The sequence below is a fragment of the Chlorocebus sabaeus genome, chromosome 7, assembly GCF_047675955.1.
Source record: "Chlorocebus sabaeus isolate Y175 chromosome 7, mChlSab1.0.hap1, whole genome shotgun sequence".
Classification (NCBI taxonomy): domain Eukaryota; kingdom Metazoa; phylum Chordata; class Mammalia; order Primates; family Cercopithecidae; genus Chlorocebus; species Chlorocebus sabaeus.
The window spans coordinates 7,394,385-7,408,993 of NC_132910.1; the positions used below are offsets into that span (position 1 = coordinate 7,394,385).

Genomic DNA, 14,609 nt, shown 5'->3' on the forward strand with positions numbered 1-14,609 from the left:
CCGGCAGAGGCAACAATTTCATGCATAATTTTAGAAATTAAAGAGATATGCTATTGGAGTCCCTTTTAACCATGTTAGAATATTTAATTCAACAGATTCAGATTTGAAAAGATGCTTTTAAATTTTTAGTCTTAGTTGGACCAAAGTCAACAGATGTTTCTGTCTTTAAGAGAAAAGTAAGAGCAACAGGGGGCTGGAACAAACACATCAGCCTGATTCAGGATGGGCAAGATCTCTGGTTCCCTACATTCGCTCAGACCTCAGCTGGCAAAGCTGAGTGCCATTCATGCTGGCTTTGCAGAGCCAGAATAAATTAACACAGTCAGAAAGAGGGATTGGTCTCACAGCATTTCAAAACAGCCCTTCATCTGTCTATGTTTAGGGAAATCAGTGGGAATGGACAGAAGAAGGAATCCATCATGTGTTATAGACTATGAGTTAGTACACTGAGAAAATTACAAACACACATGAAAAATTGAAACTCTACCTGCTCCCTATTTTTGAGTATGAAACATAACCTTTGCTTAAGTTAAAATATGGAAATCCAAGGTATTGCCCATGGTGAGAACAGAAACTTACTGGTTCCTTTTCTAAATTCCTTTAACCTATACTAACAGGTCTAATTTATCTTTTTGTCCATTTTTCACCTCTTCCCCCTCCAACATATGAACAGATCAAAACACTGCATGACTGCCTCGAGTCTCATTGCTCTTCTCACTGTGTTAATTGATTCCAGCTATTCAAGGTGAGGATAAACAGTATTCTGCTTGGCCAGGATAAACCTGTGAGGGACATATCCATCCTATATCAGGTGGCTGCTCTTCTCTGTCAACCAGACAGGCAGTAATTCTGTGAGGACACAAAATAGGGTCATTTAACAAAACAAAGTGATGTGCTTCACTGCCTGAGCAGCCTAAGTCTAGAGAGGGAGGCAGCATATACATCGCTCCACAGCTTCTTTTTTTTTTTTTTTTTTTTTGAGACGGAGTCTCGCTCTGTCGCCCAGGCTGGAGTGCAGTGGCAGGATCTCGGCTCACTGCAAGCTCCGCCTCCCGGGTTTATGCCATTCTCCTGCCTCAGCCTCCCCAGTAGCTGGGACTACTGGCACCCACCACCACGTCCGGCTAATTTTTTGTATTTTTAGTAGAGACGGGGTTTCACTGTGTTAGCCAGGTTGGTCTCGATCTCCTGACCTCGTGATCCGCTCGCCTTGGCCTCCCAGAGTGCTGGGATTACAGGCATAAGCCACCGTGCCTGGCCGCTCCACACCTTCTTAATAGATTAGTACACCCATTCATGCTAAGATATAAATTCAATTCAATGTTAGGAAGTTGAGAACAGTGATTCTTTTCCAAACCCAGAATCACCATTAAAAAAAAATAGTGACCCAGGGCCTTACTACAAATACCGAATCAACACATCTTAGGGCTCTGATTTGATGAGATGTGGGAGAGACAGAAAATTAGCATTTTAACATGATCCCGGGGTGATATATAGAGCCTCCTTGCATTAGATAGGAAATTCAGAAACATCTAATTAGTCATTAGGAAATTCAGAAACATCTACATAAACATCTATATAAAGGCAATCAACAAAAATAGTCACAGAAATTTAAAACACAAAAAACAGTTTAACATGTTTTTATTATATTTTGTAGCTTATACTAACCTAGCAGTAGTTATGGAATACATGATAATTCTTTCCTTTTTTTTTTTTTTTTTTTTTTGAGACAGAGTCTTACCGCGACACCCGGGCTGGGTGGCTCAGTGCTCGATCTTGGCTCACTGTAACCTCCACCTCTGGGTTCAAGCAATTCTCGTGCCTCAGCCTCCCGAGTAGCTGGGATTACAGGTGCCTGCCACCATGCCCACCTAATTTTTGTATTTTTAATAGAGAAGGGGATTTCACCATGTTGGCCAGAGTTCTCAAACTCCTGACCTCAGGTGATCCACCCACTTAGTAGCCTCCAAAAGTGCTGGGATTACAGGCGATAATTCTCAAATTTAAGCAGCTTGTTACAAGTAGATTACTGGTCTCCACCCCCCAGGGTTTCAGATTCAGTCTAAGGTAGGACCTGACAGTTTTTCTTTGTAACAGTCCTTAAAAAAAAATTCAGTTAAGTGTAATCTATATGCACATAAGTTTGATTATACAAATGAATATGATAGTACACCTCTAATTCATCAAAGAATTTAAACTCACTGATCACTAAAACAAAATTACATAACATTGTAGTAAAACACTGTAATATTTCCTCTACAAATGATTTTTTTTTTTTTTTTTGAGACGGAGTCTCCCGCTGTCACCCAGGCATGAGTGCAATGGCATGATCTTGGCTCACTGCAACCTCCGTCTCCTGGGTTCAAGCGGTTCTCCTAACTCAGCCTCCCGAGCAGCTGGGACTACAGATGCCTACCATCGTGCCCGGTTCATTTTTGTATTTTTAATAGAGATGCGGTTTCACCATGTTGGCCAGGCTGGTCTTGAACTCCTGACCTCAGATGATCCACCTGCCTTGGCCTGCCAAAGTGCTGGGATTACAGGCATGAGTTACCGTGCCCAGCTTACAAATGATTTTTAATATTATTACACTATGATAATGACCATCAGTAGTGCTTCTCTCATCAAAAGCATTCACTTAATATTAGGCTAATAGTCAATACTAATGGTTAATATTTATAATAACAAGGTTTAATGAATATACGTACCTACTCCTTCCAAGGGAATGTAAGTACAACATAAAATGGCCATAGTTGTATAAATTAAAAAAAAAAAAAAAAAAAAAAAGAATGTTGCAGATAGGCAATTTTTACCTGCTTTACTGTGAAAGCTGAAAGCAAAAATTTTAAAGTTTCACCTCTGATTAGAATGGTTGACTCTTCTTTTATTCAAATTCAATGTTGACATTTTTACACTTCATGGTTTTCTTTTCATGTTTTTCAACGTTTGTCCTTACAAACAACTGGTGAAAGCTGTCTGTTTGAACTGTTTAAATGTGAAAGTCAATAGAGAGTACCGCTTAATCAAATAAAGGTTGAGTATTCCTTCTCTGAAATGTGTGGGACCAGAAGCATTTTGGATTTCAGATTTTTCCAGAGTTTGGAATAGTTGCAAATACATATTTGAGATATCTTGGGGATGGGACCCAAGTCTAAGCATGGAATTCATTTATGTTTCATCAACACCTTATACACACAGCCTGAAGGTAATTTTATACAATGTTCTTAACAATTTTGTGCATGAAATAAAGTTTTGACAGTATTTTGACTGCAATCTATAACATGAGGTCAGGTGTGGAATTTTCCTTTTATGGGAGGATGTTGACACCCAAAAAGTTTTAAGATTTTGCAGCATTTCAGATTTCTAATTTTCACGTTAGAGATGCTCAATCTGACATGACACTAGAACTATTTCTTAAGTCTCTGGAGCGAAAGACCAACCCACTTTGTTATTCTATGTTTCCCTAGGAGAGTAGAGTCAATGTGTTACACACTTTTTCAGGGCTATTTAATAAATAGAAGCAATACTCAAAACTTTTAAGAACTACTTTTTTTTTTTTTCCTTCCTTAGCAAATAAATAAATAAATAATAAACAAATACTAGAAATAGAGTAAGGCTCTTCTCTTGCAGTTTTATTTTCACAGTAATACTTTGGCACTTTCCCTGGAATTTGTGTGTCCTAACAACGAGCAGGTGCCAATTAGCTAGCTGGATAACTCTCCTGAACGCAATTAACACTTTTTACATTCCTTCATGGAATTCTAGGTGAACTATCAGTCCTGTGTTCATGTGAATTATTAAATTAATCTTCAGAAATTTATTTCAAAATTTCAAAGACTGAATATATTCACTAAAAATTTTGGTAAAATGCAGAAGAGCTCAAATCTGAAACACTCAGATTTTAATGGTACTTTTATTAAGTACCATTAAAACTTTGGATCACATGTAGTAAAAACATGTACTACATAAAATAAAAACGCATATAGTGAGAAATTAAAAAACTTTTTTTTTTTTTTTAGAGAAATTTTCTTTTTCTTTTCTTTTCTTCTTCTTTTTTTTTTTTTTTTTTTTTGGAGGCTGAATCTTGTGCTCTGTGGCCCAGGCTGGAGTGCAGTGGCGTGATCTTGGCTCACTGCAAGCTCTGCCTCCTGGGTTCACGCCATTCTCCTGCCTCAGCCTCCCAAGTAACTGTGACTACAGGCGCCCACAATCACACCCGGCTAATTTATTGTATTTTTAGTAGAGACGGGGTTTCACCGTGTTAGCCAGGATGGTCTCAATCTCCTGACATCGTGATCCGCCACCTCAGCCTCCCAAAGTGCGGGATTACAGGCGTGAACCACCGCGCCCGGCCAGAAATTTTCAAACATAAACAAAAGCAGGGAAATTAATAAAGATCTAAATTCCAAATCATTTTAACCTGCTTTCAAAAGCAATAGCAATGCATAATGAATATTTCTCAGATCATTATATATGTTTAATAATTGCACTGTTGACACACTTAGTAAGTGATCTAATAATTGCATACAACTTTAATGGAAAAGTATAAATCAATATATTCAAGAAGACTCTTGTTGATGCATTGTTTTGGGGAAAAGTTCTCATGGAAAAGATTTATCAACACAGAAATAGCAACTGAATTTTTTTTTTCTTTCTTTTTTTTTTTTTTGAGACGGAGTCTTGCTCTGTAGCCCGGGCTGGACTGCAGTGGCCGGATCTCAGCTCACTGCAAGCTCCGCCTCCCGGGTTTACGCCATTCTCCTGCCTCAGCCTCCGGAGTAGCTGGGACTACAGGCGCCCGCCACCTCGCCCGGCTAGTTTTTTTGTATTTTTAGTAGAGACGGGGTTTCACCGTGTTAGCCAGGATGGTTTCGATCTCCTGACCTCGTGATCCGCCCGTCTCGGCCTCCCAAAGTGCTGGGATTACAGGCTTGAGCCACCGCGCCCGGCCTTGAATTTTTTTTTCTTAGTACAGAGGATTGCATCACAGATACATTTAATTTACATAAATTCAAGTAGTTCTTTTATGTTATTACAATACTATAAAATGATACTTTGTAAAGATACTTTTTATTATGTACTCCATACTTTGTACAATAATATGTAATAATATCTCTACACCACATAGGAATATATTTTTTTAAGTTCAGTATATTTTATGATCTAATGAAGAAGTTTCAAAAATAATTTTGATTATACTAAAATTTAATAGTTGATTTCAGACCCTGACCCCAACATATAATTTAATTCAACTAGGTGATTATTTCAGATACTCAATTTCTTATGTGAATTCTGTCCTGCAGTTTAAAACTTTCATAAATCTTTTCTGGTTATCTCGTTTTAGTAGTAAAAAAAAAAAAGCAATAATAATAAAATAAAAGAACTCAAAACCCCTACCTTCATTCACATGTAATAGTCTTCTTGCTCACTGTTAGGTTTAGAAAATTTTAGCTTTTCGGCGCATGAGGCGTTTTTGCCTGTCACCACTGAGTCGTGCAGAGGCGGAGGCCTGGGTGAATTCAAGATTCGGCTTCACCCGTAACCCACCGCCATGGCCGAGGAAGGCGTTGCTGCTGGAGGTGTAATGGCCATTAATACTGCTTTACAAGAGGTGCTGAAGACCGCCCTCATCTACCATGGCCTAGCATGTGGAATTCACGAAGCTGCCAAAGGATTAGACAAGCACCAAGCCCACCTTTGTGTGCTTGCATCCAACTGTGATGAGCCTATGTATGTCAAGTTGGTGGAGGCCCTTTGTGCTGAACACCAAATCAACCTAATTAATGTTGATGACAACAAGAAACTAGAGGAAAGGGTAGGTCTCTGTACAATTGACAGAGAGGGGAAACCCCATAAAGTGGTTGGCTGCAGTTGTGTAGTAGTTAAGGACTATGGCTAGGAGTCTCAGGCCAAGGATGTCATCGAAGAGTACTTCACATGCAAGAAATGAAGAAATAAATCTTTGGCTCACACGCACAAAAAAAAAAAAAAAAAAAAAAAAAAAAAAAAGAAAGAAAGAAAAAAAGAAAATTTGAGCTTTTCCATGATTGTAAAACTAGGAACTTGAATTTGTGTCATGGTATTTCAAATTCTTAACTCTAGAACATGATCAGCTAAATCAATAGTCTTGTTCATCCACTGAGCTACTTTGCCATGTTCCTGAAAGCTTTTAGTTAAAAAAAAAAAAAAAAAAAAAGGCTGTCATAGGAATCTAGACCATCTGGCAAGTCAATATATTCATACTTGGGGGAAAATTCAGTGAAGGTTATGAAAAGTAGCAAAATATGCTGCCCCAAAATATGCCACTTGGCATATTGATGATTTTGAACTGAAGACAATTGGAAGCAGATACAAGGCAAGCTCTAAGCAGACTATAAATTTACAAAGGTATCCCCTCTCTCCTCTCTATTAGGAAAAATAGAAGTTAATCACCAGGGACAACTTTAAACATTTATCGGCCTGGAGATGGCACCAGAAGAATCCACATAATAAACATTACTAACTACAGTAGTCTCCTCTTACCCATGGGGAATATGTCCCAAGGCCCTCTAGTGGATGCCTGAAACAACCCATAGCAGCAAATAGTACATATACCAGGTTTTTCCCTATACATACACACCTACAACAAAGTTTAATTTATAAATTAGGCACAGTAAGAGATTAACAACAGGAATTTATAATAAAATAGAACAATTATAATAACATACTGCAATACAAATTATATGAATACAGTATCTCTTTCTCTCAAAATATATTGTACCGTACAGTTATCTTTCTGTAGTCACATGGTACTGGTTCCGAATCTTCCCGGGGATTTTTCTGTGGATGCTTAAGTCCCTGATATAAAATGGCATAGTATTTGCATATAACCTACACACATCCTCCAAAAGAGTTTAAATCATTTCTACATTACTTATAATCCCTAACACAATGTAAATATAATTTAAGCAGTTGTTATACTGTATTGCTTTTTCTAGAAAAATCATATTTTTATTTATTTATTTACTTTATGTTTCCATTTCCTGATTTTTTTTTTTTTTTTGAGACAGAGTGTTGCTCTTTTTGCCCAGGCTGGAGTGCAATGGTGCGATCTTGGCTCACTGCAACTTCCGCCTCCCAGGTTCAAGCGATTATCCTTCCTCAGCCTCCTGAGTAGCTGGGATTACAGGTGCCCACCACATGCCCTGCTAATTCTTTTGTATTTTTAGTAGAGACAGGGTTCCACTGTGTTGGGCAGGCTGGTCTTGAATTCCTGACCTTAGGTTATTCACCTGCCTCAGCCTCCCAAAGTGCTGGGATTACAAGCATAAGCCACTATGCCCGGCCCATTTCCTGAATATTTTTGATCTGATATTGTTTACTCACATGTTTGCAGACCTCAGTTGACCACAGGTAACTGAAACTGCAGATAGCAAAACTGCAGATAAGGGGGAACTACTGTAGCTCTCATGTTCCATTAGTTTCCCCCATATATTTACCTTCCCACAATTTGCTGCCCTCACAAGCTCAAAGTTCTTTTCCTTTGTTTTGCCACTTCTCTACAAAATCTGTTGTTTTTTGTTTAGATGCTATATAACCCTAAATTCCAATCACCCCGTTGAGTTACTCATCAGAATTCTCCCATGTGCATCCATGAAGCACTCCTTACTAAACTGTTTTTCTCTTGTTAATCTGCCTTTTGTCAGTCTAATTTGCTGGGCCCCACCAATGAACCTAAGTCAGAGGGAAAAGGTGTTTTTCTCCTTGCCTGCAGTGGTATAAAAATAATTTTTTAAGAAATTACATTATCAAGAATTGTTTAATAAGCACAGTACCTGAAACACATGGCAGTTATTCTTATAGGCCACACTCAATTAAAATTTCAGAATAAAATTTTACTTTTAGGAAAAGTGAGGGCTTATTTTACTAATGATGTAATAATTGGATGGAAAGAGTTATAGGAATAAAAGGTTGCCGGTGCTTTAGGAGGTTATAATCTGGATTGTTTTGCAATATTATTGTAGCTTGAGACCGAATGAGACAATGGTACTAGGAAAAAGAAAACTCCAGTATAAGATCAATTCTTATTCATTATTTCATATATACCAATATTTGATTTAGTATATTACTAAGGGGTAACTGATCATATAATGCTTTTCTCCACGTTTCATGTTGTCCAGGGCTTAAAAAACCTCTGGTGCCAGTGCAGATGATTGTCAGATTCAAATCTTCTGCTCCAGCTTGGCATTATCCACCTGGACAAGTGCAAGCAAACTGTGCTTTTTCTTTCTTCCCTATTCCACCCTGTTCTCTTTTACTGAAGAACAGTTCAGTATGATTGACTTTTATGCTATTTTAAACATCACTGTAATGAACACCTGATGCATGTCTTTGCACACAAGAATGAGATTTTCTCTAGGAGGAAAACTTAGAAGTAGATTTCCAATATACAAGGTATGTAAAACATGATATTTTTTAAACATGGTATTTTAAACATGATATTTTTAAAACATGGTAATATAAGGTGGTAAAACATGGGTTTTAGTAGGTGAGGAGGTTCAGAACATACCCCATAATACAGAGCTCTGACACATTGAATATTTTAAGAAATTGACAAATAGCAAGTGCAGGAAGGTATCTCTGATTTTCTCCTGAAGCACTTCATAAGAACCTCAAATGAGAGCTGCCCTCCATATACCCAGTGGAAAGGGGCATCTTTATCTCCAAAGATGGAAGGGCAAGAGGAATCAGAATGAATAGGCTTTGCTAAATTTCCCCCAGTTTACTTCGCTTAACCCATACTTTGCCCTATCACACTTTTTCATAACTTTGCACACTTCATCAAATCTCACATAAAAATACTCAGGTTTAACCTTTTTTGGGGGGGTCTTCATTTCCTTAGGAAGGCTCTCACGTCATGTAAAACTTAAATTAAATAAATGTGTATATTTTTCTATTGTTAATGTCTTTGGTTACAGAGTCCCAGCCAAGAATGTAGACAGGTAGAATGAAAATATTGCTTTCCTTCTCTGCAGTTTCTGGTGATGAGGATGGGATTGCATTGGCTAGGGCACTCAACAACTCTGGGGCTGCCACTGACTAAGCCAGCAAAGAATTCTTACTGAGTCCGTTTCCTAGATCTCTATCTGCAGAGGCCAGTTGAGAGAGGAAGGTAAGATTTTTTTCCCGTCCAGTCCTTTCCAAATTCAGATTAGCAGGAGAAATTTGTAAGAAGTATTCCTTTTAATTGTAACTCTTACAAATTTGGTTCGAAGTACTCATTGATTACTGATCCTTTTCCTCCCAGGGACAGCCATGGCATTCCTATTTGTCTCACTTTGTATCTTGAGAGCTTGGCTTGATTTTACACCTGTCAGGGCACACAGATTGTCAGGCCTGTATCTGCAGGTGGCCAACTGTTAGATAGGGGCCCTGAGATATGAGGGTGGCTGAACAGAAATGTGGGCTGCACCCCATTTGCAGCTGGTATCTTACTGGCATTACTAGCTCGTAGGAGGTTTTGTGTTTGCATCTGTCATTCTTCTGTCTGTTTTTGGTAGTGGCTCTGGATCATGAGGGTGGCTTCTTCTCTGGGGATGCCTCTTGCGTCTGTGATTAGGCTATAAAGGGGCTTATTGATTTTGATTTTGAGTCACATGGAATAGATACCCCTTTGGTTTAAAAAAAAGGCAGGGTGGCGGGGGGCGGTTGCAGTTGGCTCCTGCCTGTAATCCCTGCACTTTGGGAGGCTGAGGCAGGAGGATTGTTTGAGCCCAGGAGTTTGAGACCAGTTTAGGCAAACACAATGAGATCTTGATCTCTGAAAAAATAATTAATTAAAGGAAAAGGGTTCATCTCTTCTGGGTCTTTATAGTTAGAGGAACAAAGGGGATTCAATTGTGCCGGAAAATGTACTGTTTGTCCCATTCAAAACCTGACAATCATATTTCAAAGGATTTTTTTTTTTGGCCAAAATACTCTATGGTCAGAAATGGGCTTAATTGGAGGTTGATCTTCAGAGCCTGAGAGGAACTATTTTTAAGGCCTTCTCTTCTAATATACAATTATGCACTTATGAAAGGAGTTATCCAGCTTGCTTTAGGCAGACAGTAAGGGAAGGGTCCCTGGAGAACTTCAATCCACCTCACAAGAATTTATATCAGATGTTTTTTGCAGATAAAGGAACTTGCACAGGGATCTTGCCTAAACATGCCCATAGTGGACAATTCCATTCCTTAACATATGTGCGGTAACAGAAATAAATCAATATGGAGGAACTCAGCCTAAGGACCCACATGTGCACTGGAAGGATGGGGTAGAATTCACACCTTAAGCCCTCATATTCAACTGTGAAGGAAGCAACTGGAAACCTGCTTTCAGGACCCTTTTTTGTTTTTTGCTGAGAGCTTTCCTTTTGCTTAATAAATTCTACTCCACTCACTCTTTGATGACCTTGTGCCTAATTCTTGGTTGTGAGAAAAGAACCCAAATCTGGTTGAGCTAAGGAGGAAAAGCTCCTGCATCACTTAGAGAGAAAGAACATTAGGAAGGCTTTGTGTAATAATTTATTAAAACATTCTAAAGGCATGCAACTCAATCTAGAACATAGGGATTTTTATTTTCATCTTAGTTAGAAATATGTTCTCTGATATGAAGTAGCAAATTCAATATAATGTAATTTGATAGGAAGGTCAGCCTCTTTATTACTCAGGCTGCAACACAGTTTTCTGAAGAGTTTAAAACAACTACCCTTGTCTTACAAACTGAGTCCATTAAAAACAGAAACGCAGCACTAGGAGCAATTCAAAGCCCATCCATCCTTCTTAACAATCCCCAAATCTCTCCGGTTCCTATCAAGATGCTTGCAGATACTTTAAAAAGTCAAAACATTGGAAATAGAATTGTCCTGCACTTAGAAAAAAATACCCTAAATCTGTGATCATTGATATGCCCCAAAATGCTCTCAGAGAAACCTTACATCCTTTCTTTGTGCCTTTCAGATATAAATATTTGACCCTGTCCTCTCTAGGACCTGAGGGCAATCTTTTTGCTATGAAAACTTCCTGGGAGATAACTCTTGCTTCTAAACAACAACAACAACAACAACAAAAACAGGCTTTTTGAAAACAAACTGCTCCAGTGTCCACCACTTCCAGAAAATTACTTAATAACAATAAACAAAAATCTTAAAAGCCTCCTCCATAAACATGAGTCAACAGGTAACCCTAACTTGTCCCATTTGCCAGAAATACAATTTGGATACAAATGTAAAGTGGAGATAAACCTGTGAGTTTTTACTAATACATTTACTGAATCATGACTAAAATTTTAGAACAAAACTCTAAGATCTCTGTTTGCAGCTGTCTGTATGGCTATGTATACTTAGGTTTACTTGTATATGTATATGTACTGTATACATGACAGTTTTCTACCTCTGAATAGTGTTACCAAATTAATTTATAAAATTCTATAATGGTTTATTCAAATTGGCTTAGAGATAAACGAACACTTACATAAAATAAATATTTCTAAAACCCCAGGAAATACAGAAACTAACCTAAATGCTTTCATGTTCCCATGACTTGGATAAATTGTTGATATAAAAGATTAGTTTAACATGGTTGGTTTCATAAAAATAGCTATGTATTCTAAGTTATCAGCATTATGTATAATATGAGCATACATTTTTATTCTACTGGATTTAGTAGCCAAATAAGGTTAAAAATAGTTAAGAGGGAAATAAGTTAAAATGTTGGTTAGTTTTGTTTGGTATTATAATATATGTCTGCCTAAAAACAGTTTCAAAAATGTTTATGGTAACTTGAAACCTTAGAATTATGTTAAATTATACATATGTATATATGTATATATATAGTGTGTATATATACACTATATATACACATAGTCCACATATGTATATATATGTGTGTGTGTATATATATGTAGTGTGTGCGTGTGTTCAAAATTTCCAAATAGGATAAAATGCTGAAACATTCATTACTGAACATAAGTTAAATCTATGTATTTTTGGCATCTTGTTTTTATATGTTATAAAGAAACGAAATATATGTGGGTATGTTAATACACATGAGAAATTATACCATGAGGAAATAGTATATACCTATAAAAACACAAAATAGTGTATTTGTAAATGTGCCAGTCAGTTACAGAACACTGGCATATGACAGGAAATTCACAATTGTCTACTTCCTAGTTTTCTCTGTAAAAGAAATGTTGATCACTTTGTGGGGCCAAGGCAGGCGGATCACGAGGTCAGGAGATGGAGACCAACCTGGCTAACACGGTGAAATAAAAATAAAAAAAAAATTAGCAGGGTGTGGTGGCACATGCCTGTATTTCCCAGCTACTCGGGAGGCTGAGGCAGGAGAATCACGAGCCTGGAAAGTGGAGTTTGCAGTGAGCCGAGATCACACAACTGCACTCCAGCCTGGGTGACAGAGGGAGATTCTGTCTCAAAAAAAAAAAGAGGAAATGTTACTCATGATTAAAAGTTATACTGAATTTACATAAATGAAACTACTATGAATAAAGAGAGTAAAGAAAAAAAACTATGCAAAGTGTGCAAGAAAAGTAGGATGTGTTTTTGATTTAAAAAGAGAAATGTGGTAGCAAGGATATTTTTTTTAAGGGGGAAAAAAGAGTAATTTTGTCCTAAGGTAGAATGACTGGTTGTTCCAGAATGAGAAAAAGGAAAAGAGTAGGACCAAAACTCAATGGATTTTAAAAAACACGTAAAGGGTTCGTGGAAAAATAATTTTATGTGTAGTCAGCCTCTAAGAGAGAATGACTTTATTTCTAAGTTAAAAAAATGAGACAACTTTAAAAGCATACTAATGCAAAACCAGAATGGCAGTTTTCTTGGATTATTGGTCTGGTCTTATTGAAAAATAAGAGATTTCTCCTTATCTTTTAAGTAATCTACTTAGGAAACAAAGATTTTGTATCTTAGCAAAATAATTTCCTCTGCTTCATGTTGTATTTATCAGATCTTTGCTTAGGAAAACCAAGTTTTCTCAATATTAGAAGAGCTAAAATTTTTTCACAGCTATATAACTTATGGTATTTGCTTTTGAAATATTTTATTGTCTCACTAGTTAAATAAATAAATATTATTTCATAGTAGTGAGCCTACTTAATGAAATGTTCAAAACTTTTCACATTTTTGACAAGCAACTCAATATCAAATTTAAATAGTCGTTTTGACCTCAAAACTAACTTTGTGATTTCCCAGAGCACCCCTGGAAACTCTTAAATAATATGTTCTCTCATCTTGTAAAGAGAGAGATGTTAAACTCATTAGATTTATTTGAGATACTGAATTACACAGAAGCATTGTCAAATAAAAAGTAATGCTTAACCTTCCTCAAGTTGTATTTATATGGGTATACATTTTTAATATAACTGCTTCAAAAATTTTATGAAATTCCTAGAAATATGTCAATGTTCTTTCTGTCTATATGAATCAATCATAATTCAGTTATCTTAGAATGTGATATGCCACATTATAATAAGCTCCTATCAGATCTTTAACCATGACCACTTTAAGTCTTTTGTCATTTACAGACAATTAGTTTTATTCAGATTCTTCTCTGAAAATGTTCACAATTAGCAGCAGGCCAAAACTGCTCTATCTTCAAAGAAATTCATGAAACATACTCTAATAAATACTCTGAAGTACAGGTTTCTGATAATTGTATTTATTTGTTTGTTTATTTATCTATTTATTTATTTATTAGAGACAGAGTCTCACTCTGTTGCTCAGGCTGGAGTGTAGTGTTGTGATCATAGCTCACTGCAGCCTCCAGCTCCTGGGCACAAACACTCCTCTGACCTCAGCCTCCTGAGGATTTGGGACACTATAGGTATGTGCCACCATACCCAGCTAAATAAATTCTTTTTTTTTTTTGTAGAGATGGAGTCTCACTTTGTTGCCTAGGCTGGTATCGAACTTCTGGCTTCAAGCAATCCTTCTATCTCAGTCTTTCAATGTGGCAGGACTATAAATGTGTGCCACCATGCCTGGCTAAATTTTAAAATTTTTTGTAGAGATGGGATCTTGCTTTGTTGCCCAGGCTGGTATTGAACTCCTTGCTTCAGGCAAACCGCCTGTGTCCGGCTCCTAAAGTGCTGGGGTTAAGGGCATGAGCCACCCATGCCTGGCCTCTGACAATAATAAGATCATACGCTTTGACTGGGTAAAAATTTCCAGAACTCTACTTTAAAAATCTGATTGAGTCATAAAACTAATCGAAGATGATGCAAAATTATAACCGAGCTGATGTAACCAACTCCATCTTGCTTCTAACCTCCACTGTCCTTGTTTCTTCCTGGGTGGAGCCTACACTAACTTTGGGAGGAACTTAGTTTATAATTTAAAACAAAGATGATAACTGTCCTTTCCCAAAACAAACTTCTTTCTTGCCTGGAGACTAGATTGCCTTTGTAGGACTAACAAATTAGCCACAAAGTTTAGAAATTATGGTTTAGGAGTCATGGAGCTGGAGGCTACAAGATTCTGACCCTCCCTAAACTACTCCTAAGATCAGTGCTTGCGATGTTTTTGCAAACCTTCACTTGATGGACCACCTGGCACCACCCAGATTGATAAA

The 14,609-nt window shown here is 37.3% G+C and overlaps 2 protein-coding genes across 17 annotated transcripts in view; one reads left to right on the top strand and one right to left on the bottom strand.

Annotated features, from left to right (window-relative positions):
- ADGRL3 (adhesion G protein-coupled receptor L3) overlaps window positions 1-14,609 on the bottom strand; it is an 846,373-nt gene that overhangs the window by 293,648 nt on the left and 538,116 nt on the right. The window lies entirely within an intron of this gene.
- LOC119621066 (small ribosomal subunit protein eS12-like) lies at window positions 5,226-5,945 on the top strand. The gene has a single exon (XM_037989367.2). It carries the CDS (start codon window positions 5,552-5,554, stop codon window positions 5,897-5,899), a length of 348 nt encoding a protein of 115 aa, XP_037845295.1. The 5' UTR covers window positions 5,226-5,551; the 3' UTR covers window positions 5,900-5,945.

Excerpts from the sequence above, each read along its gene's own strand:
- LOC119621066 (XM_037989367.2), top strand. The coding sequence starts at position 5,552 with ATGGCCGAGGAAGGCGTTGCTGCTGGAGGTGTAATGGCCATTAATACT.